General features: G+C 36.2%; 1 protein-coding gene across 3 annotated transcripts in view; it reads right to left on the bottom strand.

Moving 5' to 3' along the window:
- UBR1 (ubiquitin protein ligase E3 component n-recognin 1) overlaps positions 1 to 27,898 on the bottom strand; it is a 133,323-nt gene that overhangs the window by 63,543 nt on the left and 41,882 nt on the right. For all 3 annotated transcript variants that reach the window (XM_084902813.1, XM_084902814.1, XM_084902815.1), the window contains 15 exons: positions 27,694 to 27,792; positions 26,663 to 26,820; positions 21,366 to 21,465; positions 20,465 to 20,593; positions 18,435 to 18,615; positions 15,946 to 16,007; positions 15,344 to 15,454; positions 14,567 to 14,632; positions 14,216 to 14,317; positions 11,020 to 11,083; positions 7,693 to 7,817; positions 5,753 to 5,805; positions 2,838 to 2,940; positions 2,242 to 2,290; positions 1,694 to 1,848 (listed from right to left, as the gene is read on the bottom strand). In XM_084902813.1, the coding sequence (XP_084758939.1) occupies positions 1,694 to 1,848; positions 2,242 to 2,290; positions 2,838 to 2,940; positions 5,753 to 5,805; positions 7,693 to 7,817; positions 11,020 to 11,083; positions 14,216 to 14,317; positions 14,567 to 14,632; positions 15,344 to 15,454; positions 15,946 to 16,007; positions 18,435 to 18,615; positions 20,465 to 20,593; positions 21,366 to 21,465; positions 26,663 to 26,820; positions 27,694 to 27,792 (1,557 nt within the window). The remainder of the gene's footprint in view (positions 1 to 1,693; positions 1,849 to 2,241; positions 2,291 to 2,837; positions 2,941 to 5,752; positions 5,806 to 7,692; positions 7,818 to 11,019; positions 11,084 to 14,215; positions 14,318 to 14,566; positions 14,633 to 15,343; positions 15,455 to 15,945; positions 16,008 to 18,434; positions 18,616 to 20,464; positions 20,594 to 21,365; positions 21,466 to 26,662; positions 26,821 to 27,693; positions 27,793 to 27,898) is intronic.

Genomic DNA, 27,898 nt, shown 5'->3' with positions numbered 1-27,898 from the left:
GAGCCTTTAGGCCAACAATAGCTAAGGAAAAAAAGAAAATTTAGCTTAGATATGTCTATCTTCAAGTCTTTATTACACTGTCTCTACATAATACAAGTGAAATAAAAAATATAGAAAATTATGACACAATAGTAATAGGGCACTTTATTATTAGCAGAGGCAGGCTTTAAATATCCTACCTAATAAAAGAGTTATATACAAATTAACCTAACCAAGATGGCTACACAGAGAGCAGGAGGGAGGCTTGCGTTTCCCAAGCAATGGAGGAAGCCAAGCTTTCTGCCTGCCCTTGCTGGCCTAAGCCTTCACTCAAGGCTACAAAATTTCAATTATAGAAGATAAATAAATTCCAGATACCAGAGCCTCTGCTTGGGTGGCCAGGGGGCATGGCTGGCCTGCAAACCAACACAGGCCGTCCCACGCCCCAAGGGAACCCCACCCTGATCGGGGACACCCTTCAGGGCAAACCAGCTGACCCCCACCTGTGCACCAGGCCTCTATCCTATCTAATGAAAGAGTAATATGCAGATTGACCATCACTCCAACACACAATATGGCTGCCCCTATATGGACACAAAATGGCCACCACAAGATGGCCAGTAGGGGAGGGCAGTTGGGAGGCACCAGGCCTGCAAGGAGGGCAGTTGAGAGGGACCAGGCCTGCAAGGGAAGGCAGTTGGAGGTGATTAATCCTGCAGGGGAGGGCAGTTAGGGGTGACCAGGCCAGCAGAGGAGGAAAGTTGGGAGCAAAGAGGCTGGCAGGGGAGCAGTTAGGCATCAATCAAGCTGGCATGGGAGTGGTTAGGGGGTGATCAGGCTGGCAGGCTGAAGTGGTTAGGGGCAATCAGGAAGGCAGGCAGGTGAGCAGTTGGGAGCCAGCAGTCCTGGATTTTGAGAGGGATGTCCCAAATTGGAGAGGGTGCAGGCTGGGCTGAAGGACACCCCCCCCTTCCAGGCCCCCGTGCACGAATTTCGTGCACCAGGCCGCTAGTCTATCTAATAATAGGGTAATATGCAAATTGGTCGAGACGCTGTCACATAACAAAGGATCGGAAGGCTGCATGCGCAGCAGGAGCGGGTGAGCAGGAACTTGCAGCATTGGTGGGCAGGGACTTGTGCCACCCAGGAAGTGAGTCGCCTCTGGCAACGGGCCTGGGGACATGAGGCTCACATCCCCGCACCTGGCTAAAGTCAAACAGCAATATTAAAATATTTCCTCTAATTAATTCCCTTTTAATATGCACAAATTTAGTGCTCTGGGCCACTAGTATTTGTGTGTGTGTGCGTGTGTGTGTGTGTGTGTGTGTGTGTTTGTTTGTGTACATATATATGGTTCCCAGAAGTAAAGATCCTAAAAACATGATAATGTGTCACTAAGGAAATCTATACCACACCTAAGCTTTTTTTTTTTTAAACACATTTTTTTTTTTATTTCAGAGGAAGGGAAACATCAATAATGAGACAGAATCATTGATCTGCTGTCTCCTTCATGCTTCACTCTGGGGATCTACACTGCAACCCAAGCATGTACCACAACCAGGAATCAAACCAAGGCCTTCTTGTTCATAGGTCAATGCTCAACCACTGAACCACACTGGCAGGGCACACCTAAGCTATTTTTAATGACCTCCATGTTTCAGGTGCACTAGTTGTGGTTCTGACTCAAGTATATCTGACTTTCAGATATACATACCATTTGGAGCATCCCTTCAGTCCACAAGTTAGAATCTGTGTCTAATGCCCGCTCAAATATGGTCCTGAGAATGTACATCATGACATCACAATTTAGAAGGTTAATCACTTTGCTGAAAGCAGGACAGAATTCAGGAGGTGGTGGTGGTGGTAATGCTATAGTAGATGGGAGATGGATGTCAGAAGAGACAACAGGTACATTTTAATTTGGGTTATTCTACATGTTATATTGCAAATATCAAAATCATGTATTACAGGCAAAAACAACACTATTTTTATTACCTTTAAAGCACTAAAAACATTAATGTCAAGAGAAATATAAATCACTATGTCAACCACCCAAAATAAATTCCATTTGCTATAAAGTTAAAATTATATCACCACTGAGTTGGGCCATATCTTAAAATGTGAACAAGAAACAAAGGGTTCTTTGCACTTGTATTAGTTGCCGACACTAAATATACAAGAAAACAAACCACTATATACTCAGCTGATAATAAAACCACAGGAAATAGACAAAATGAGTCAATTCAGAATCTCACATTTTACCTTCATCTTTGTTTTCTTGTTTTCTTTTTTTCTTCTGCATATGTTCAGCCTATATGTTAAAAAAGAAAAAAAGAAAAGAAAAAGAAGACAGTGTATCTTTAAATATACTCCTTGGCAAGCATGACACAAATGGAATATTTTGAAGCAAGCAGAAAAGTACCATCAACCTAACAAAATATTTTATATACTGAAGTATGTATTTAAAATGCTACCTTGTTCCAGAAGCAAAATGGTTGTACTAGGAAATGCCTACAGGATGGGTAATATCCTTCCTCAAGAATTTAGTGCCTATTCTTTCAGTCAACAATATTTACTTACAATTTCTGGAATAATATAGAAAATCTGAACATTTTTATATAGAAAATATTATAGAAAATAATATAGAAAATAATATTAAAAATATATAGATAATAATATAGAAAAATAGAATATTGCCTGAATACTAGATAACATTATTGATTCCACTTTAATTTCTTGGGTGAAATAGTGACCTCTATTAAAGAAAACCAATATGAAACTATAGAATACCCAGAAAATTTCCAGTAGAGTTAAAAAGCATTTTAGGTTTATTTTCTGAAGAGGATGCCTTTTCCTACCTTGCTATGTTGTGTTTTGGAGTAATGATAAAAGTACATATTGAAGTCTTTCAATGATTCATCTTTTAGTTCATAAACTCCATGGCCTGATACACCTGGTTTCCTAAATAAATAGGAAATACAGAGATGAACTGCAGTGGTCTTGAAAAATATAATACAGACAAAATAAGAAACTAAAAAGAAACCTAAAAGTCAAAATCTAGTGGAAAAAAACATAATTATATCTCACTCTGGTGGCTTAAACTGAAATGACAAATTCATTCCAATATTGAAACTAAAAACATACACTGTATGCTCAAAATCCTGATAACAGCTAACCTGTGTTTCATCATTATAAAATTCAAATAAATCTAAGGAAGTTTATTTTATAATACATATAATTGATTCCATGATCTTTGTAAATTCCTAAGAATTTTTTTTAGCCTCTGAAGCCTAAAGGTTGTCTGTTCAATGAAAGCACGTTGTATTATCTAAGGTCAAATCTAAAAATGGTAGTGAGACATCATGTTCTCAACAAGTTGTTGATAAAAAATATAGTGTTGAGTCCTCTATACAGCAATGTTAGGAGAAGCATCAAGGCCAAACGAAGTACACAATATTTGTTCTGCACAGTAACAACTTTTGTTTCTATCTAATTCTTAACTTAAATGTTTAACTGAACATTATTAGTGCATTTAAAAAGCTACAGTCTATTTTTAAATTATTTGAAACTAGTGATGTATCTATAAATACAATACTATAACAAGTAGAAATTTACTACCAGCATCAATGTTTAAAATTCTAAGAATTAATCCACTTACAATCTTACTAGAGGCCTAATGCACGAAATTCGTGCACTTGCAGGGGGGCAGAGGCGCTCAGCCTGGCCTGTGGCCTCTCACAATGCCCCAAAGAGGTAGGCCAGAGCCATGGGCCCCGCCTCTGTGCCATGCAGAGCCGTGAGATCCCCAGACATCACCGTGCAAAGCCCAGGGCCCAACCTACGCTCCGCGCATGCAGCATCAAGCCCCTGCCCACCTGTGTGTGCACACCTGCCACACACGCAGCCTCCCGGCGTGAGGGTGTCACATGAGGGTGTGACGACCACGTAGGCTTTTATTAGTATAAATCTCAAAGAATCAAAGATTTATTGTAAAATACTGTTGTCTTTAAAATGTTTTCATTGATTTTAGAGAGAGAAGGGCGAGGGGGAGAGAGAGGAACACCGATGTGAGAAAGAAACATCAATTGGTTGCCTCCTGTATGCACCTCAAATCCACAACCTGGGTATGTGCCCTGACTGGGAATGAAAACAGCAAACTTTTGGTGCATGGGATGGGATGACACTCAACTAACTGAGCTATATTGGCCAATACATAAAATACTGTTTTAAATCTACTAGAGATTTTCATGTTTAGGATAAACAATTTTTCAACTTTGGGTGAAAATACTTGTAACAGTTTAAGATAACTGTGTTTTACCTTAGGATAGAGATTTTCAACCTTTTTTAGCTCATGGCACACATAAAATAATAGCTAAAATTTGGCAGCACATCAAAAATATATTTTTTGCCAATCTGACAAAAGAAATAGCATTATTTTGATTCATTTACACCAGACAGCTATTGTTGTTTTGGCTGTTGTCATTTTTTATTAGACAAGAGGGAAAAGAGGTCAGTGTCCCTGAATAAATAGTTAGATATTGCATGTTTTGAAAATTCTTGCAGGACACTTGTTGAAAATTGCTGCCTTAGGACAGTGGTCAGAAAACTCATTAGTCAACAGAGCCAAATATCAACAGTACAACGATTGAAATTTCTTTTGAGAGCCAATTTTTTTTTTAACTTAAACTTCTTCTAACTCCACTTCTTCAAAATAGACTCATCCAAGCCATAGTATTTTGTGGAAGAGCCACACTCAAGGGGTCAAAGAGCCGCATATGGCTCATGAGCCGCAGTTTGCCGACCACGGCCTTAAACAACTACTGCATACCAATTTATATGTGTGTGTGAAAAAACACTTCAAAATTGAATTAAAATATGTAAATTAAAATGCATTATGTATTGAATCTGTCCCAAGATCAGTAAATATACAATTCTTTAAAAAAATAAACAAAAATAAACCTACTACCCTGTTTCCCTGAAAATAAAACAGTGTCTTATATTAATCTTTGCTCCCAAAGATGCGCTAGGTCTTATTTTCAGGGGATGTCTTATTTTTCCATGAAGAAGAATATGGTACACATTTATTGTTAAATGAAAATAAAGGAAATTTATTACCTGTATACAGTACGGTAGTACGGTAGTTGTCAACACAAACCAGACAAACTGTGAATCCCACAGTATCAAGAATTTACTCATTTATTCAGTGACAATCATGTCATCATCTTCTGGAACATCATCATAACAATCCAATCACTGAATTTCCTGGTGAATTTCTTGTGATTCCATTTCTTTCAGAATCAGTGGACCAAATCTCTCATGTTTAGCCTAGTGGGGCCTTATTTTCGGGGGGATGCCTTATGTTTCACTCAGAAGGAAACCTGTAAGTAGGTCTTATTTTCGGAGGATGTTTTATTTTTGGGGAAACATGGTGGATAAGTCTAAAATTAATATGTAAAATGAAAATGTATAGAATAAGTTTACCATAAATAAGTCAAGGCGTAGTTGATGGGAAAGACTATGGGTACGGTTTCTTTGTTACATACTAAGTCACTTAATATCGCACAGATGGGTATTTCTCATTCACCTGCTCAAAATACTCATTTCTTCAACAAACATGTACTAAGTGCCTACTGTATGCTTCTTGTTTTCCTTCTAACACTTTATTATAATTCTTGGGAATTCAAGCAAGAATTTCAGAGCTTCTACAAAGTATCCAAAATACCAGACCAAAGATTGTTTACTCTCAGAATAAGTATAAACATTAAATACTTACTTAAATGTAGCTACTTTGTTTATAACATTCTCTAAGCCGGTTTCATTATTTTCCTGTTGAAACATATTTTTTGTTATTTTTACCTTCATATGATGACTTTTCTCTTACTGAGAAGAATACATTTTAATATTCCTGAAGTATTTTATACCCAATAAGTTAAAGGTCAATTTCCAATATAAAAAATTAGGTCAACATAATTAACTTTGTTTGGAGGGAACAATTTCTTAAGACTTATGTATAAATTATTTAAGGAAGAAATTTTATCTAAGTTTGCCCTCATATGCATGTACACACACATACACATACCCACACACACACAAAACTAATAGTTCAAAGAAAAAGAACTTTATGTAGTATGTTCATTACCCACACCATTTAAGCATATGCCCACGATGTACTAATTGCTAAAATAAAGCAAAACATATATTTAAGTGTCCAAATGTATTGTGGGATCTACAGCAAAACATATATGTAAGTGTCCAAATATATTCTGGCTTCTGCAATTATATATATTTTTTCTAATTGGCCTGAACTTTTCTTTGAACAAGGATTTTTTTTTTATGAAGTCATTTAAAGGTAAAGGACCTAGTCAAGATAATAAACTCAGATCGTAGATTCCCATAGTCTTAAAAAAATTAAGAAAGACTCCTTTTAAAAAATGTACTTGAGGTAAGCAGTAAAAAGTTAGGTAGATGTGAAGCATTTTTTTTTTTCTTTTTACAAAGTATGGTATGTATATTAATAGCAGTATGTGAAATTACTTTAAGTGGCACACATATATTTTTAAATTTTGAATAATTATTCACTTATTGTAATATGTATTCAAAAAATAATAATCCAGAACATCAAGCCTACTATTTCACTGATATTATTGCTTAGAAAGATGCTAAGGAAAATGTAAGTTGATTTGAAAATGTATTCATAACTATAAAATTGGTGAAAGAATATGAAAAATTATATAAGTGACATGACAAATGGTTATAGTTTAAGAATTAGTTAACAGGAACTAAACTTATCAGGTGATCACTTTGTAAGGTATATAAGTGTCGAATCTCACTATGTTGTATAACTGAAACTAACATTATATGTCAACTGAAATTGGAAAATAAATTAATTTTTTTAAAAGTGAAACTGGAAAGAGACATAAATAAAAAGATACAAATTGGGGTAGAGGGGTAACTAATAGTCAAAACTTATCTCTATTCTACTTCTCTGGAAAGCCCTAACAATACAGATAAGTCTAATTCTCTCTTAAGAATCATTATTCTAATTCATAATTAAATCTCAAGGGAAAAAATATGAGACTCATAATCTTTAGAACTATTACTTAAGTATCAATATTTACAAAAACATAAATATCACCCATGGCAGACATGAAAATGCATCCCAGACCTCTAATTAGATGGACTACAGATACTAATACAGGCCCCACTCTGGGAGAAATTAAACATTGTGTAGGCTATCAGTAATCTACGATGCATCTACCTAACCTTCCTTCCTTCTTTCTTTCATCTAGAGTCAGACTTGTATCACAGTCTGATGGCTCCCCACCAGCCTTACCCTGCTTCCTCACCATTTTCTCTCCTAGGCATTGTTCCTAATAAATCTTAAATGTTTTGTCTTGACATCCGCTTCTCAGAAGACTCAACTAATACCCCACCTTTCTTCTGAAAAAGTCTTATTTTAAAGAAAACAAAAGGTCAAGGAGTTTCTTGCTCTAAAATGTCCCCTAAATGTTTCTAAAATGTTTCCTAATGCCCAAAAGCCCAGACTTAAAAATTTATACCACTAAAGAATGAATGGTGATAGTTTTACATTAGCAGAATTTGCTCAACAAATTTTCCTAAAACTTTGAAGTAGTTTCCAATTAGAGAAAAAGAAAAAAAAACCTATCCATCCCATCTTGAGGTGAATGAAGTAAAAAACAAAATTGGTCTTACATTCTCAGGTAAATTTTTGGCAATGGCACTGTGTGGCATGGGTTCAATACAAAGCAAGTGAATAATTTCTCTCATTGTGACCTCTTCTTTGGTCACATTTCCCACTCCAGGTACATAACGCTCTCCTAATACAAACAATGAAAAAAAAAAAAGTAAAACAATTAATTGCTTTCTATTTAAATCTCTTCCCACCAGGAGCACTTATAGATAGAACATTGCATTAAATTAAGTCCATGAGAGAGGGACTGAGAATTATTGGACATGTTCCTAAAACTGAACAAAAGTCTATATGCTGAAAGGAGGAGAAAGGAAAATGAAGAGATCTAAAAACACAGCCCTTCTCTTTCTTTTGCACACATACATGCACATACTCACACATTATAAACAAGACCCCTCTATTAAATTAGCATGTGTTTCTAATACAGAAAGCAAGGCAGATGGCATTGAATGAGCCGTGGCCATCCTATCTAATAAAGAAGGAATATACAAATTGACTGTCATGCTGTAAAGAGATGACTGTGCCCACAGCAGAGGCAGGGATCCCGTGACACAAGATGCTTGCACCCACAGCGGAGGCCGAGTTCCGGTAACGAGCCTTAGCGAGCAATCAGCAAGAACTTGAGGCTGCATGGCACTAGGCCAGGGCAGGGGACCTGAGGCTGTGCCCCAGCCTGGTGGGGCTTGATAGGGGACCTAAGGCCGCACTCCCCACCCCGGCAGGGCTTGACGGGATATCTTAGGCCCTGTCCCTGCCCCAGCGCTGGGCCGGGGTACCTCAGGCCATGCCCCTGCCCCGGGCCTTGTGACATGAGGCTGCAGCCCCACCTGGCAGGGCTTGACAGGAGACCTCAGACGTGCCCCCGTCCAGCTGGCCTTGATGGGGGATCTCAAGCTGCACCTTCCACCCTGGTGCCAGGCTGGGGGACTTCAGGCCACACCCCCTTCTCCAGCACCAGGCCAGGGGACCTGAGCCTGCGCCTCGGCCTAGTGAGGCTTGACAGGGATCTCAAGGCATGCCCCCTAACCAGCCGGGGCCAGGGGACCTAAGACTGTGCATCCCTCCCCAGTGCCAGGCTGGGGGACCTGAGGCTGCAACCCCCACCTGGCGGGGCTTGACTGCAGACCTCAGGCTATGGCCCCTGGCCCAGGCCAGGGGACTTCAAGGAATGCCCCACGGCATGGCCCGCGCCAGGCAGGCAACCTGAGGCCGTGCCCCCCAACCAGCAGGGCTTGATGGGGGTGGGGCCGGCCAGGTCTGGTGCTGGAGAAGGGGGTGTGGCCTGAAGTCCCCCAGCCTGGCACCAGGGTGGAAGGTGCAGCTTGAGATCCCCCATCAAGGCCAGCTGGATGGGGGCACGTCTGAGGTCTCCTGATATCTAGCTCAATGGGGGTGGGGCTGGCCGAGTCAGGGTCTTGTGTGATTTCGAGGCGCACGTGGGTAGGTAGGGACTTGACTCTGGTTCCCACGGTGGTGCACCCCAGACTCTGACAGGAGGAATATTTTCATATACATTTTACTAATTTTCTTTCATCTCTGACACTTCTATTATAGAAAAAGGGCAAATAGCAATATTAAAATATTTCCTCTAATTAATTCCCTTTTAATATGCACAAATTTTGTGCATCGGGTCCCTACTCATTGAATAATAGCTTTTATTTCAAGATCTACCATAATTTTGTCTTTGTTATTTATGAAAGAACAAAGTGAAAACTGAAAAACAAAATACTTAAAAATGTCTTTATGAATTAAATGACAAAACAGTAATGAGTGGTGTTGCTAAAATGCCTACATGATCAGGTTTCCATTTTGCATCTCAATAAACTACCAAATGTAGAGAAAATGCTTAAATTAACAAGAACTTCATTGGTGTTAATAGCATCTAATTCCCATTGCCTCAAGAAGGTTTACCATATCTGGCCATATGTCACCACTGATTTTCAATAGTATAAGATATGTAAAAAGTCCAATGATATCTACAAGAACGTTATTAAAAAGATAGTAACCTTTTGCCTAACAGAATTGATGAATTCTACAAATTAGCTAGAGAATTAATTTTTGTTAAATGAATTCATTTCCAACAGACTTAATCCCTTTTATATTTGTAAAGCATCATGTAATTTTTTTTTCACCAAAAACAGTATTCCCTAAAATTTTAGTTCTAAAAGGAACCATTGAAATCAGATAGACTACCTTCATTTTACAAATCATGAATTTGAGATCCAAAGAATGTAAATGGCATGCTCTTGATAGTTGATAGTAAGGCCAAGACTAGGTATTTTGATTCCTAATTTGAATCCTTTCTACTTTTTTAAATAGTTTTCTTCATTATAAGATCAGAGATTTTTATATGCTTTTGTAAAAATATTGACTTCTGAAATGAATATAGGAATATACTAAGTATTAACTAAAAATCAAATCAGATAGGAGAAAAAAACCCACAATAGATTTGACTAAAAATAATAAAAGCAAAATAGAAGCAATAATAAATTAGTAATAATATAATACAGCAAAAATATAGTATAGTATTAGAATTTTTAAAGCACTCCAAGAATACAAAAATTCCCCTCAAGTTTTTATAACCTAAAAAGTATATTATTATTTAAAAATCTTTTACACATTTTAATTTGTCCATTTTTTTCCATCAGTTTCTAATGGAATATTCTGGACAAGAAGAGTTAGTATCTGATTTACATATCACTTAACAATAAAGGCTTACTACATTTCCTGCTGAGATAAAGCAGTTAGTCTACAAGTAGCTCTAACAAACAAATAAAATGAACCCATGTTTTCAGATTTAGCTACTGGCTAGAATCACCACAAACTATTAATACAAAGTAGAGTCTGCTGCACTAAAGTAAGAAACAAGAGCCAGAATGAGAAGTTAAGGACTTTTCCTTAGCTGGTAAAATCAACTGAGTCTATAACATAGAACATAAAAAAGTAAGTGCGGCCAATATTTTCACAAAGTAATTTAATAGAATGACACAATAAAAATACATTTTACTTAGACCTATGTTACAATGAAATTTTATATTTATAGAAAATTTTCAGCATTCAGCATAGTTATTTTTCACCCACATTTCTATCTATGATAAATATTCCTGACCTCTATAAAAAAAAGTCCAAATAATTACAAATTAGATATTAGAAAGTAAAGATGTAACAGTTGTGTTTTAAAAGGTGGGTTTCTAAACATATTAATCACATTACTATACATTCTAGGCTATTTGGGAGGTGAGTAAAATGGAAAATTATAGCTCTTATTAATGTTCTCTCTAAAAAGTAACCCAACCCATACACTATTTCAAAACATGTTTTAATCTTACCCACAATATAGATGAGGATTTGAAGCATTTCTTCTATTAATGTATTATATTGTTTAATCAAATCCTATAGAATCAAAAAATAATAAATTAGTTGTATAAGAACCAAAAACCTCCTCACAACATATATTTCTGCATCAGACTCCTGGTCCCTCTAAGTCCAGTGTTTTCTTCTAACCACAGCAATAGAAAATTATGAGGTTAATAATTCTCTTTTTGACACCAAATTCAACAAAGTTCATAGTATCTGGATTGTAACAAGAAATAGATAATAACTGCTAAATACTATTACTGTGTTACTTCATAACCTTAAGTCAACAAACTAATTCTAATCTTTAACTTTACCTCTACTACAGGCTTCCGTCTTACCTGGGTTGGTGAGGCAGTGGCTTCAAATAGGTACCTAGCAATTATGGTGTGAGTACTTTTCCATAACACAGTTCTCATTAAGCATTACTGGAAACTATGACTAAAAATTAGCTTTGTATTTTATATCCTATACATGGCCCTTTGCAAGTGACTTCTAATCTGAAAGAATAAAATAATGTGATTTATAAATTCAAAGTAGTCAAGAACTACTTTATAAGTTGTTATCAAATATTAAAACAATGTAGATGTGAGAAAACTCTATGAGACAAATTATAAACTGTGAAAAATGTAGCAAACACAATAAATACATAAATAATATCCTTATTAAATAAGGAACTTAAAAAAAAGAAAAGAAAAAGGGCAAAGGACAGGAACAGATAATTTACTACAAAAGGGGATAAAAGCCAATAAGTATGAAAACATGATCACTTCACTGATAATTCAAAAACTACAAATGAAAATGAAACACAACCTTTCATCTATAAGATCAACAAAATTAAAAATACCAGTGCTATCTGTCCCAGTAAAAGGATCAAGTAATAACTTATACAAAATGGTAACCAAGAGATATTACTGGTTATCTGTCATTTGCTCTTTTGTGGAGAGTGATTTGCTGGTCTTCTCCCAAGCTTCTAACCGAGTGATGAGCAACCTATAGCCAGTGGGCAAAATCCAGCCCAAAGCCTATTTTTCTATGGCCCAAGCAGCTAGGAATGATTTTTACAAAAACAAACAAACAAACAAACAAACCAAAAACGTGGGCAATCAACTGTATGATAAAGGAACAAGAGTGTTGAGCCTCAATTAAGTAACATGATGTAACAACAAAATGCATTATTTTCCTTAGTAGACTTAAACTACAAAACTCAATTATTATTATAGAGGCCCAGAGCATTAAATTCGTGCACTCGGAGAGGAGCAGTCTCTCAGCCCAGCCTACACCCTCTTGCAGTCTGAGCATCCAAGGGCGATGTCTGACTGACGGCTTATACAGTTGAACATCCTTAGCGCTGCTGCCACCACTGCTGCGCTTGGCAGCCATGAGCCTGGCTTCTGGCTGAATGATGCTTCCCTTGTGGGAGCGCACTAACCACCAGGGGGCAGCTCCTCCATTGAGTGTCTGCCACTGGGTGGTCAGTGAGCATTCCACTGTTCAGTCAATTTGCATATAAGCCTTTCATTACATAGGGTATTTTTAATTTCATCAACAAAAATTGTAGAAATTTATTTTCTGTTTAAGGTATGTTCCTACTTATACTCAATTTGGCCTCTGGGCTCATAAAGTATTGGAGTTACTGTTAAAAAGGAACCAATTACTATTTCATCAATTTTAGCTTAATTTATATGTAATTTAAGTATGCTATTTTGTGGTATCATTTTTGAAATTCCTATTTATTCATCACACATAGGTTTTCTCTCTTTTTTTTTTTCCCATTATTGTTACTGTTTTTCATTTTCAAAGGCAGCTCACATTTTGAGGTTGTTTGGCAGCTTGTTTTTGGTGGGTGCCAAATTATGTGCAGTGTGGTGTTAAAAGGTAATTTAGATCATCTAAATATATGCTTCAATAAATACAATTTAGAAAGGCCAAAAATTTATTTAAATGCCACTACAAATGTATGTACCACTAGAGAAATCCTAAATCAAAGTAACTTTCCTGAAAGCAATTTGACAAAATACATGAAGAATCTTAAGAAAAAGCACACACTAGCCCTGACCGGGTAGCTCAGCTAGTTACAGCATCCTCCCAATATGCCAACGTTCGGTTTTGATCTACAGTCAGGGCACATATAAGAATCAACCAACCGCCCGGCCAGTGTGGCACAGTGGTTGGGTGTTGACCCATGAACCAGGAGATGGCGGTTGGATTTTTTTTAGTTAAAAAGCCCAGGTTGCAGGCTTGATCCCCAGTAAGGAGTGTGGAGAAGGAGGGCCAATCAATTATTTTCTCTCAAAATTGATGGTTCTCTCTCTCTTCCTCTCCCTTCCTCTCTCTGAAATCAATAAAAATATATTTAGGAAAAAAAAAAAAAGAATCAACCAATGAATGCATAAATAAGTGGAACAACAAACAGATGTCTGTTGCGCTCTCTCTTTCACTTTTTCTCTTCTTCTCTTTCTAAAATTAATAAAATTAAAAATATATTTTTATTGATTTCAGAGAGGAAGAGATAGGGGGAGAGAAAGAAACATCAATGATGATAGAGAACCTTTGATTGACTACCTCTTGCACACACCACATTGGAGATTGAGCCTGCAACCTGGGCATGTGCCCTTGACTGAAATCAAACCTGGGACCCTTCAGTCCACAGGCCGATGGTCTATCCACTTAGCCAAAAATGGCCAGCACAGTTAAAAAAAAAAAAAAAAAGCAGCACATTGCTTTTTCCAGTAAATCTAATGCAAATAATTTATCTTAAGCCCTAGCTGATTTGGCTCAGTAGACAGAGCATCAGCCTGCGGACCAAAGGGTCCCGGGTTAAATTCCAGTCATGTGATTTTTGCAGATACAGATAAAAATAACAATTTTAAATATTATTAAAATAATTAACAATAACACTTAAAAATATTTTTAATGATTTTTTACAGAAAGGAAGGGAGAGAAATAGAGAGAAACACTGATAAGAGAGAAACACCGATCAGCTGCCTTCTTGTACACCCCCTACTGGGGATGTGCCTGCAACCAAAGTACATGCCCTTGAATGGAATCGAACCTGGGAACCTTCAGTCCGCAGGCTGACACTCTACCCACTGAGCCAAACCGGTTGCGGTTAGGGCAACAATAACATTTTATTTAAAATTATTTCACATCTCAGTTTGTGTTGCTTACCTGGTCATTTGTAGATATGGTCTTGTTAAAAGCATCAGCAAGTTCATATCTCTGAAGTATCAGTAATAAGAACTTGTTGGGATCCATTAAAGATGCACCAATCTGTGAAAAGACACAGAGCATCATAGTTCATGTGTATTAAATCGGAAACATTTTGCCTCCAATAGTATTGTCAGAAAAATTATAAAGTAAATCTGCAGAAGAAAATGTAGTAGTTCCTTCTACTTCTATGATGTCATATTTTAAAAGTGATAAAAATTTAACTTAAAATAATTACAATATCTTCTCTTATTATAAGGAATCTAAAAAGGAAGGTTAAGACATAAATACCAGAAGTAATTTAATAGGTACCTGAAGCATGATGATATCTTTATCATACATTTCTTCTCTGCACTTAACATCCTGGTAATAAAACACCTATAAAATAAAAAGTAGAATAGAAGCTACAAGAATTAGTTTATCTCAAACAAAATTTTCAACAAAAACTATTCTTAAAACTTTCTCTAAACTAGGAACTCCAAGAACTCCTTAGTGGCAAAACATAAACTATAAATATACAAAACATTTTAAGGGATTTGTTAGGATAAGGCGAGAAAATGTGGTATGAAAATATTTCAGAGTTTAAAAATGCTTTATATTAATTAGTACTCTTGACATGTGTAGTAAAAAAAAATTAATACCCACTTCAATAAAAATAAACCAATATAATCAATCATAACACCATTTTTATCGCTAGTGTGATATATTTACAATTTCTGTTTCCACACCTTTTAGTAAATGGCACTTCTCTTTATTTGCTCTAAAGCAGAAGGAAAAATTATAAGGTGGCCTTCAATTAAGACAGGTGGTAGGAAGGCTACTGGTCCCCAAGCAAGGTGATTTAGAAAACACCTATGTTAATGGGCAGGTTTCTGGTGGTACTACTGGCTGTTAACTAATCTAGCCACTCAATAGGATAAAAGTAGAAATGTCTACATGGTCACTAGAACTTTCATTTTTTACTTTATACAAGAAAACAGAAAGCAAATACTCAGCAAAGTCCAGGAACACAAGGTAAACTGATGTGTGTTTGGTTTTTAATCAGAAAATGAGCACATTCACAAATATGAATAATTGGCCTTACCATACCTGGCTAATGAGGGAGAGCCCATTTCTTCGCCACATCTCAGCAACAACCTGGGCAACTAATACCAGACAACGCAAAGGAAATTCTACTAGTGCCTCCACTTGAAAGTCCTCCTGAAACAGAGTGAGGTCAATTTCATTATTTCTCAGAAGGCTTGGATGTGTCTCACAGTTATGGCAGTATATATTCTTCTGTATTCTTATCAGTAAAATAAAAGGGCTTGAACTAGATAACTAAATCCCTATGATTCAGATTTCAATGTACTACATATAGATTTAAAGTTACTAAATGGGAATTATTCATGTGGGTTTCAAAATATTATTTTTCTTCCCATTCATCAACCAAGAAGTATTTAAAATAGGTTTTGGCTCAGTGAAAGAGCTTCGGCTTGCGGACTGAAAGGTCCCAGAGTTCGATTCCTGTCAAGAGCATGTACCTTGGTTGTGGGCACATCCCCAGTGGCGGGGTGCAGGAGGCAGCTGATCAATGATTCTCTCTCATTGATGTTTCTAACTCTCTATCCCTCTCTGTAAAAAAAAATCAATAAAATATATTTTAAAAAAACTAGGATCTAAGCAAGTCAACACTCAATATAGGCACTTACAAAAGGCACAAATTCATGCAGTCTTGCAATACCGCCCAATCTGCTTAAACGCACATGGAGACCTAATGGTTAAAGAATAAAAGGAGAAAAATTAAAAAGCAATAAATCCAATTAAATTTGATTCTTAATCAACTCATCAAATTTGGAAATCTGTGAAATTTAAAAATACCATTTACTGAGTTTAAAAACGACACTTCAAAATATAAACTTTTGATTTCTAATTTTAAAAGTATTACTAATATATCTAAGTTCCTATACTGTGCAAGATATGCTTATACATTATATAAAAATATGTTGTTTATAAAGACATGCTTATTTTTCAATTAACCAAGCATCAAAAGAAACAACTAAGATCTAAGTCTTTTTTTATAAAAATAGAAGTGACATAAAATGACATGTTCATTATACAACATATCAAAAATAACTAAAAGTGAATCAACAATCTAAACTCAGGAGTTAAAATTATAAAACTCTTAGAAGAAAACATAGATAAAAAGGCTCCAAGACACATTGGATTCAGCAATAATTTCTTAACTATGACATCGAAAGCACAGGCAACCAAAGGAAAAATAAATTATAGACTATATCAAAATTAAGGCCTTTTGTGCATCAGAGGACACTATTAACACAGTGAAAAGGCAACCCAAAGAATGGGAGAAAATATGTGCAACTCATGCATCTAATAAGCAGTTAACATACAGAATATATTAAGAACTGCAACAACTCAACAACAAAAGATCCATTTAATGCCCGGCTGGTGTGGTTCAGTGGTTGGGCATCGACCTATGAACCAGGAGGTCAGAGTTGGACTCCAGGTTGGGGCACATGCCTGGTTTGTGGGCTCGATCCCCAGTAGGGGGTGTGCAGGAGGCAGCTGATCAATGATTCTCTCATATCACTAATGTTTTTGTCTCTCTCTCCCTCTCCCTTCCGCTTTCTGAAATCAATAAAAACATATTAAAAAAAAAAAAAATAGACCAAGGACTTGAATAGACATTTCTTCAAAGATATACACATGGCCAATAAGCATAGAAAAAGATACTCAATATTACAAATCACTAAAGAAATGCAAATCAAAGCCAAAATGAGATATCATTTCACACTCACTAGAATGGCTATTAAAAAAATAAAAAGAAAATAAGTGTTCATGAGGATGTGGAGAAGCTGGAATCTTTGTGCACTGCTCATCTGGTATAATAGCCCTATATAATAAAAGGGCAATATGCAAATAGACTGAACGTGGAACGACTGGTTGCTATGATGTGCACCAACCAACAGGGGCACACACTCAACACAGGAGCCTTAAGCCAGGCTCCCCAAGGGCTCCTGGACAGCAAGAGGGCGCAGGCCAGGGTGAGGGGCAACCCCGCCCCACCCCAAGTATACGAATTTCATGTATCGGGCCTCTAGTAGGAATATAAAATGTTGGGGCTGCCATGAAAAACAGTATGACAGTTCCTCAATAAAAATTAAAGAGGAGAATTACCTTAAAATCCAACAATTCTACTTATAGGTATATATCCCAAAGAATTGAAAATAGGACTCAAACAGATATTTGTACACTCATGTTCATACCAACATTATTCACAATAACCAAAAGGTGGAAACAACGAAGCATCCATTGATAGATAAATAGATATACAAAATGTGGCATATACATATTACAGAATATTACTCAACTTCAGAAAGGAAGAAAATTCTGATACATGCTACCACACTGATAAACTTTGAGGATATTATGCTAAGTGGAATAAGTCAATTATAAAAGAAGATGTGTATGATTACACCCACATGAAGTACCTATAATAATAAAGTTAAAAAGACAGAAAGTAAAATAGTGGCTGCCAGGAAATGCATGAAGTAGGAAATGAGGAGTTATGTTGAATGGGTACAGAATTTGAGTTTGGGAAGATGAAAAGTATTCTGGAGATAGATATTGGTGATGCTGCCTAAAACAATGTACTTAATGCCATAGAACTAAACACTTAAAATGGTAAATTTTATGTTATGTATATTTTACTACAGTTATAAAGTTGTTTAAAAAAACAACAACAACCCTGACAGAGCTAGTTTACATGGAAATGCAAATTAAAGAATGAATAAAGGAAATCTATGATCTTCCTTCTGGTGGTGAAAGAAACAGTGACACCAACAACACTTGTACTATTTGGCAGACGAGAGATTAAAAACCAGCAACAAGATTTTACTATATTGAGATTTGGGTGGGAGATGAGTTATCAAGTTAGTCTTTAAGTGTGTACTATAAGATCCATTAGTTGACCAAAATTATAAAAGGCCTAGGAAAACAAGCATCTTTAGATGTTTAGTGACAGCTCTTTGAAGGACAGTGACAGATCGTAATTGCAGTATCTGATCTGAGTATGCCTATACATACTTAGCATAGAACAAAAATAGGTATGATTTTAGTACTCTGAATACCTAGGAAACAAAGCTGATAGAAACAAAGCAAAAAACAAACTAACACTCACCAGCAAGAGTCCTAGAGAGTGGAAGATGTATGCTTACGAGATCTTCAGATACTCTGTAGGACTTAGTTTCCAAAGTGTGACCACATAATTGCACTACTGTCTTGCTACTAGACATAAAACTTGTACTACACCTCATCACAGCTTTGTGACATTCTTTATAAGCCACTAGTAGGAGTTCTTCCTAGAAGAAAAATGCAAATAAATTGACAAATTACCTACTTTGCCACATTATTCAATAAATAGTTGCTAAGTACAAGCACAAAATTATTCTATGTATTATTAGGGCTACCTCCACAGGATCCGTAAACCAGCAGGAAATATAAGACAGAGAGAGGCACGTGCCCGTGCACACGCACACACAATCAATGTGAAAACTGTACTAGGAAGTACCATGTAAATGACAGAAACTATTCCACTAAGAGGGGGGGAAGCATCATAAACAACTGGGAAAACATATTGTGAAGCAATTTTTGAGTGGGATCTAAAGAATAAGCAGAATATAAATATGGAGAAAAGATGAGAAAATGATGGCATTGTAAGCAAAGATACAAAATAAACAAAGAGAAATAACGAAGAATACACCTCCTGTTCAGGCAATAGAGAGAAATAAAAACTAGAAAAATCCAAGGTTTGGTGGATGGAATTATTGAGCAATAAAGTGTAAATATGCCTCAGTATTGGCATGTGAACACATTGATGGTATCTGAGGTATAATAATATACACAACACACTGCTTTAAGAATTAATGGGTGCCCCCAAAGATGGCTGCCCCCATGAGGATGCAAGAGTAATGTTAGGAACCAATGAAACCAGTAGGAAGATTACTACAAAGTCTAAGTGTAAGGGGATAAAGGTCTCAATTAGCGTGGAAGTAGTCAGGGCAAAAAGAATGAACCCAAAAGAAATGTTAGGATTATAAAATAAATTTAGGATAAGGGAAATTTAAATTAGGATGAGTATGGAAAGAGAGAAGTCAAAGGTCACTTTTTTGTTGTCGCTAATCCTTAACAGACTATATTTTTCCATTGATATTTTTGAGTGGAAGGGAGGGAGGGAAAGAGACAGAGAGAAACATTGATGTGAGAGACACATTGATTGGTTGCTTCTTGCACCTGCCCAAAAGGTCACTTTTTAAGACAGTGTTTCTCAAACTGATTTTATCTTAAAAGAGGAATACTATCCTATCTAATAAAAGAGTAATATGCAAATTAACCATCAGCCTGCTACACCAACAAGCCATGCCCACAGCCAATCCAAGATGGCAGCCAGCCACAGAGCGAGCAGGAGGCTTGGATTTTCCTGGTGATGGAGGCAGCCAAGCTTTCTGCCCGCTCTGGCAGGCCCTGGACTCCTCTCAAGGCTACAAAGTTCCAATTATAGAAGATAAATAAATCCCAACAAAAATGGCAGCAGCCACAAATCTAGAGAGAGCAGGAGGCTTAAGTTGCCGTCGGCGATAGGGGAAGCCAAGCTTTTCCAGCCTTGGCCTACCCTGGCCTCAGCTTAAGGCTATAAAGTTTTAATTATAGAAGATAAATAAATCCCAGATACCAGGGCCTCCGCTTGGGTCGCCGGGGGCTGTGGCCAGCTTGCAAACCACCACAGGCCCCTCGCCTAGGCCGCCCCACACCCCAAGGGAACCTCCACCCTGATCCAGGACACCCTTCAAGGCAAACCAGCTGGTCCCCACCCATGCACCAGGCCTCTATCTTATCTAATAAAAGAGTAATATGCAGATTGACCATCACTCCAACACACAAGATGGCTGCCCCCATGTGAATTCAAGATGGCCACCACAAGATGGCCAGCAGGGGAGGGCAACTGGGAAGGACCAGGACTACAAGGGAGGACAGTTGGGGGCGATCAAGCCTGCAGGGAAGGGCAGTTAGGGATGACCGGGCAAAGAGGGGGGAAGTTGCAACTTAAGTAAACTTTACATCAATGAAGTTGCAAATATAAAGCTAAACTATAATAACCACTAGAGCACTTAAAAAGACACTGCTCCTACTAACAATAACAATTTTACTTACATCACAAGCACACCACTCTTGGAACATGAGTAAAATATTCTTCAATTGCATCTGTATGGCAATGGCAGCCTCCCAGTCAGGATCCACTTCTATATGTTGTCCAACCTGTCTTCTAATTTCTTCCATTCCCTGCAAGAAAAAAGTGATTAACATATATATACATACATACACACATATACCGTGTTTCCCCAAAAATAAGACATCCTCCGAAAATAAGGCCCCCCCTAGGCTAAACATGAGAGATTTGGTCCACCGATTCTGAAAGAAATGGAGTCACAAGAAATTCACCAGGAAATTCAGGAATTGGATTGTTATGATGATGTTCCAGAAGATTACGACATGATTGTCATGAATAAATGAGTAAATTCATGATACTGTAGGGCTCACAGTTTGTCTGGTTTGTGTTGACAACTACCATACTACCATACCGTATACAGGTAATAAATTTCCTTTATTTTCATTTAACAATAAATGTGTACCATATTCTTCTTCATGGAAAAATAAGACATCCCCTGAAAATAAGACCTAGCGCATCTTTGGGAGCAAAAATTAATAAGACAGTCTAATTTTCGGGGAAACAGGGTAGGTCAGAATAAACAGATTCAAATCTCAGCTCAGTCACTTATTTCTAAGTTTCAATTCCCTTATCTATAAAAAGAGAGATAATAATAATAATAACTACCTCATAAGATTGCTATGAGGTTCAAAGAGATAATGCATGTACAGTGCTAACTACAGTATCACATAAAGCAGGATCAGTGAGGCAGTGTTTGAATTTTATTTCTAGTTTGCTAGATATATTCTTCTTGAAATAAAAAAAAAATTGCTAAAAAATATTAAAGACTCAGGTTAAATTTTTAAAAATAAATTTATCTTACTGGTGTGCAGAACTGTACCATACCTGCATACAGGTAAGAATCTTCAAAAAAGATCGAAAACCTTCAAGGAACTGCATTTTTAATCTTTCTGTCCATACGGTGGGCTTGCTGATTAGGATATACCTATAATATTGAGACAAAGAAATATTTCACTTTCATATTTGAGACAGTTTAAGCTACTCAGGGTTATAAATAATGTTGATTCATCAAAATTATGTATTATAATTTCTTACAATTAAAAGCTCTGGGCAGAGCTAGAATTATCCCAGCAAAATGTGAACGCTCCAGAAGAGACAGATGTCAAAGCTAAGCCTGACTCTCCACTCAAAAGTTAGTTCTGATTAAATGAACTCAGAAGCAACTTAGCCTATCACAGTTGGATAACTACAGTACAGATTTTTTACAATTGTTTATACCCTTCACCCAAAAGGCAAGTAAAAATCGCCTTCAGTTTCAAAATGCATGTCAAAACTGCATGAGTAGAATACATGCTGATTGTGCAGACAAATAATTTCAGAATATTTTGTAAACTATAAAATACTTATTGTACTAAAATTACCCACTTTCCCCTTCCTTGCAAAAGACATAGTCATGAGAATTACAGAAAATTCACAACACATATAGTAGTTTGGTCTAAGAGGATTTAACAACTTTGTTGTTGCTGCTGAGTGTATAATGACTAGAGATCTGTGAATATTGCACTGGCTCTCCAAATCTATTTATTCCTACGACCTGATTTCAGACAATAAATACACTACAGTTGGGGATGGAGGAGTCAGGATATTTGGAACTGGTTTCATATCCAATGAAAAGAATGTTAATTGGGAAATGACTTCTCAGGAAGGAATCTAGCAATTATAAAAATTATTTTGCACTCAGTCAATCCAAATATTATAAATTCCTGTTAAATATCACACATTGGGAACATAAACATGAACAAGACACCCTGTCCTTGAGGTCCTTAGTGTACTGGGGAAAATAGATATGGATAGTGGACACTGCAATACAATGTGAAGCACTCAAAACAAAAACAAGATAAAATACAAAGGAAGTAAATTAGGAACATAGGAGACAAAGGCAACAAAGATAGGAAAAATATTTTTTTACTTTGTAAAGATACTAAGAATTGTAGTTTAATTTTCTCTTTCTCTATATATCTATTAATATGTTTAAAATATAATCATACACTAATAACCTTTCTAAATCTTCCTTCCTTCCTTCCTTCCTTCCTTCCTCTCAAAAGCTCACTGGAGGAGTGAGGATATTTTTTCCATTGAATTTTTAGAGACAGTAGAAGGCGGGGGGGGGGGGGGGGGGGGGGGGGGAGCGGGGGAGAGACACATCAATTGGTTGCCTCCTGCTTGCGCTCCAACCAGGACTGGGAATTGAACCCACAACCCTTTGGTGGATGGGCCAACGCTCTAACCATTGAGAAAAACTGGCTAGAACTCTAAATCTTTTAAAAAAATCTTTATTGTTGAGAGCATTACAGACACCCCCCTCCCCCTCCCCCCCCCCCCCCCGCCGCCAACTGTAAAGGTAAAAAAGACTAAAGTTTACAATCTCACAGTGAACAAATGACATAAAAGTTTGCTTGTTTTCTAAAAGTATGGTATACAAACAAACAGCATTATCTGGGTATTCTTTAGAAATGCAGACTCTTAGGCTCTAGTCAGACGTAGTGAACAAAACTCTGCATTTTAACAAGCTCCCCAACTGATTTGTATTCATATTAAAATTTGAGCACTGTTCTAGAGAATTTATATTTCCAGTTTTTAATAACCTGGCATAGTTCATGCCTAGCAACCTAGCAAGTAGAGAAGATGTGAGGGATAAGAAGAGAGAAAAGAATAATGAAGGAAAGGAAAAGGAGTCTGAAGATAAAATAGGTGGCAAAAGCAGTGGAAGGAGAAGAAGAAAAGCAAGGGAAGGATGGGAGAGTAAGGGGGTGATTTGGTTTGAGAGTCTACTATCCTTTTTAGAAACAGGAACAAATTGCAGGAACAAGTGAGGAATGTCTGGCCCATGGGCCATTATTATAAGGCCCTCAAAATCATGTGGTCTGGCCCTGCCAAGGCATTAGAGGTGAGTTAATTAAATATTTGACCAAATGTAGCAGACTAATTTTTAAGCTAATAAATTTGTATGGCCCTTGAATTATGTTATAAATATTCAAATGGCCCTTGGTAAATCAAAGTTCTCCATCCCAGGGTTAAAGTAACAAAAGGGTAATATTTACTTAATAGAACCAAAGTTCAACTGCTTCTCTTTTCTAAGTTTCATTTTCACAATGATTAGCAACTGAGAAACAAAGTATCACATCAAATACCCCCAGAGAGTGAATGAGAAATTAAACTAAATTAATAGAGGTTTATTATTTAAAATGATTGCAGTATAGACCTAGCCAGTTTGGCTCAGTGGCTAGAGTGACAGCCTGCAGCCTGAAGGGTCCCATGTTCAATTCCAGTCAAGGACACATGCCTCAGTTGCAGGTTCACTCCCTGGCCCCTGTGTTTCTCTCTCTCTTGTCTCTCAACCCCCCTTTCACTCTCTCTAAAAATCAATAGAAAAATATCCTCAGGTGAGTATTAACAAGAAAGCAAAACACAAAAAACAATAAAAAGTAAAATAAAATGATCCCAGCATAACAATCCCTTTCTTCTACTATGCAGGCCTCAGAGTACTGTGTTCATTTCTTTACAACTAGCTTAAATGGAATACATTCAACTAGAACTGGTTCAGTAGAGTAGGACAATAATGTAGAAGGAATTTTAAATATGAAAAGTGGATAGCTAAGGAAACTAAGGAAACTCAACCAGTGAAGTCTTGGCAGATATGCCTACTATCTTCAAGTTAAATGAGAACTGAAGTTCTGAATGGACCAAGGGAAACAGAACTACAGAAGGAAAGCAACAAAAAGACAGAGTTCAACATAAAATAATGAACTTCTAACAGCTGGACAGGGTTACTCAATGGTTGGAATACACAGATTTTGAGAGAATGAAAATTTTCTGAGGCTGACTTAACAAAGCTTGTAGCAGTACTAACAAATGTTAAATGCTACAGTTGGATTAGTAACATATATGGTAAGTCTATGGAGAGCTACAAATCTGGAAGAATTTAGACTTTATTCTGGAAACAATTAAAAGACATTAAATATTTGTGGTTATTTCTGATTTAAAGCTGGGTTCAGAAAGAAGTGGCGAATAAATAAATCTATGAAAAAAGAGTAAAAATAAGATATGACTGCAAAATTTCTACCAAGAATGACTGAGAAAATGGGACTCAATAGTTATTTGTTAAATGAAGGGTATATCTGACTGACGTTTTAGACTAAGTTTCAGAGAAAGTTTTATTGATATTTATTTTGTGAGGCTAAAAGATGAAGTGAAAAGAATTTGAGTTAATAGATAAACAGTGCTGGGCTCAGATCCAAGATCTGCTACTTACTAGCTCTGTGACCTTAGGCAAATAATTATAATCTAAAAATAAAATTAAATTACCTAGCTTATGAGAATATTTCAAGAATAAAACAAGATGAAATAAGTTAAGCTCCTTAGCACATTACAGTTACTAAAAAAGAACAGAAGCCAGGCTTGTGTGGCTCAATGGTTGAGCCTGACCTATGAACCAGGAAGTCATAGTTCAATTCCTGGTCAGGACACATGCCCGCTGGTGGGCTCCGTCCCTAGAGTAGGAGATAACTGATCAATGATTCTCTCTCATTGATATTTTTATCTCTGTCCCTCTCCATTCCTTTCTGAAATAAAAATATATATATTTTAAAAAAGAACAGAGGACACTTGTGAGAGTGAGTTAAAGAGAAACCTAGAACAGTAATTGTTGAACAGGCGCTCAAAATATGTTCACTTTCCCTTTTCCTTGTCATCAGAGATATCTCTATTTAGGTAAGGATGTTCTCTTGTAAGCATCAAAAGAGTGTGAAAACTTTAAAGTTGACTTCTAAACCAGAATCTCTTAAAGTCTTATCACATGGGTATGCAGGGATGTCCTGACTCTAAATTATTCACCATAGAAAGTAACTATTATCAGAGATCCATAAAATAAAATATGATGAGACAATGATGTGATAAAGCATCTCTTCTCTGGATATAAAAATAACTCAGTTACAAGAGTACTTCACAGTAATGAGAGCCACAGTAAAGAGATTTTCCCTATACAGTAAACTAAAAAAAAAAAAAAAAATGATGAATACACTAACACTGATAACTATAAATACACCATTGGAGTTTTTGTATATTTTTTGTTTGTTTTGCCTAATACATAATTTATGCAGAATTTGTGAATTACAATAGCTAAATGGTGACTCACTACTGAATTCTTCCACCATCTCTACTTGTCCTGAAGATGTGATAACATAATCATTTACTGAACTTTAAAGAAGGATTTATATGTCATAATCATATTTAGAAATTGAGGAATTTGAAAAGGTGTGGAAGCATTTTCCTCAGTAATATCAAGGACCCAAGGCATACTTCCAAAAACCTTTCAAATATATATTTTTAAATAGATTCAACTATTTCTACGTTGGTTTGGAAGTCTATTTGTTTCCATCTCTCTATACCCTACATGGTCACTAGAAGAAGTGGACAAAATTTGATTATCCCCCCCTTGGGACTAGAAAATAATTATGTCATATAGCCCTTCATTTTAAATAGCAAACTAAATGAAATATATTTTATTTTAATATGTTCTTAAAAGAAAAGATTTTCTTGAAGTTTATGATTTATTGAATAGTTGATATTACAACCCTTATAATGTTCACCATTTATTTCTAAAATAAATTTCCTTTTAGGTCCAACAATCCCAAGATTTATCATATGATTTCTATTTTAGTTAAAAAAAAAAAAAAAAAAAAAAACTCCACTTTCTTCAAGGAGAAAAACTTAAGAAACAACTGATGAATATCAATAACTTAATAACATGTATGAAAAAAGGGAGTTAAAAAGAAATTTACACCAATTAGATCATTTGAAATTATGCCCAAAGAGACTATACAAGAGGGACAGAACCAAAGTACAGAAGTGGAACTGAGTGGAAGGCATAGTAATTATGATGGAGACTCACTTAGTGACCCTAAGTTACTGTGACAGGCCCCTTCTTTATTAAATTGGTTTTAATTCTATAATAAGCCTTCACTTAAAACATTTATTGACATGATTCAGTAAGAGTTCTTTTTACTTCTCATTATAAAGTGAATCTTAGACAACCAAAAGTATCAGAAGTCTATTTATAAGACAGAATAAATAAGCACAGTGTGTTTAATAAGTACCCTCACCTTTTGACTCGAACAACTTACTTTAGATCACATATAACAGCATATATTCTTCCCAGTTTGTCCTGGCTATAACCCTGGAAGTTGAATTTGTTGTTCCTATCCAAGTACTCAGGCAAAACTTCTAGCAAAGTTTCAGTAATAACAGAAATAACATTCTGCTCTTCAATAAGATGTCGAGCCTGCAGAATATTTCAAATGTTGTCTTTAGTATTAACTTATTTGCTTGGTCAGTGAGTCATTTTTAATATGTTTATTGAACATCAAACACAATCCTTAGTCTCACAAAACAGCAATATCTGAGAAGCTATTTTCTAAAAGTAAAAAATTCCCTATTCCTCAATAACTAGAAAACACCTATCTGGACACCCCAAACCCATTACTAAGATTATTTATATTGATATAATGCTTACCATAGGCAATCACACAATGAGCAAAAATAGAACAATCATAGATATACTTCATAAATTCTATCACATTATTTATTATGGCACATCCCCCTAACTCCCAATCCACTATCTCTTCCCATCCTTTTCTCTGGACTTTGAAATGGGAAAGTATAGTTAGCCAAACTGTCCAAAAGAAATAGGACAAAAAGTAGTACAAAAAGAAAGCATAATCCTCCACTCTCCTCCAAGGTCTATGCAGCACTATATCTCCCACAATGCTGGAGTCATACCCTACTCCTGCTTTATCTTAATCTATCCACTCACCCCAATAACTAAGGAATAACAATAAAAAAGCAAAAAAAAAATTGGTACTGAAAAGGTATTGCTCTAAGTTACTCTTAAAACTGAGAAATAAACTCTGGAGTTAACATGTAAGGATCAGGACTTTAAGACAAAGGCAGTGCCATCATTCCCACTTTGCAAGTTACCTTGTCTTGGATACCATTAATATATTATTCACATGTAGATACCACATATTATTCATTTTTCCAGATGAAATTAGCTCAACGTAATGATTTTGACACTGTTTTGAATCAACACTAAGCAAAATTCTTAAAAAACAAAACAAGTTTTACTTAGAAAGATTGCAAAGAAATTAATACATACCAAAGTAGGAACAGTAAACATCTGAACTGACAGTGCAGTTACAGAGATACTTCTGTCATGATCATCACTGATATAATCTTTCTGCAGCTGTTTATAATACTGAAAGATATAATAAGAAGTGGAGAATCAATTAAAAATGACTACTGAAAACTTAAAAATCCCAATTTTAACAGCTGTTGCAAATCTGTTTCTACATATAAGATGA

The sequence above is a fragment of the Pipistrellus hanaki genome (assembly GCF_964339955.1).
Source record: "Pipistrellus hanaki genome assembly, chromosome: 1".
Classification (NCBI taxonomy): Eukaryota; Metazoa; Chordata; class Mammalia; order Chiroptera; family Vespertilionidae; genus Pipistrellus; species Pipistrellus hanaki.
Note: the sequence above shows the minus strand (reverse complement) of the source record. Positions and strands in the feature narration are given on the sequence as shown.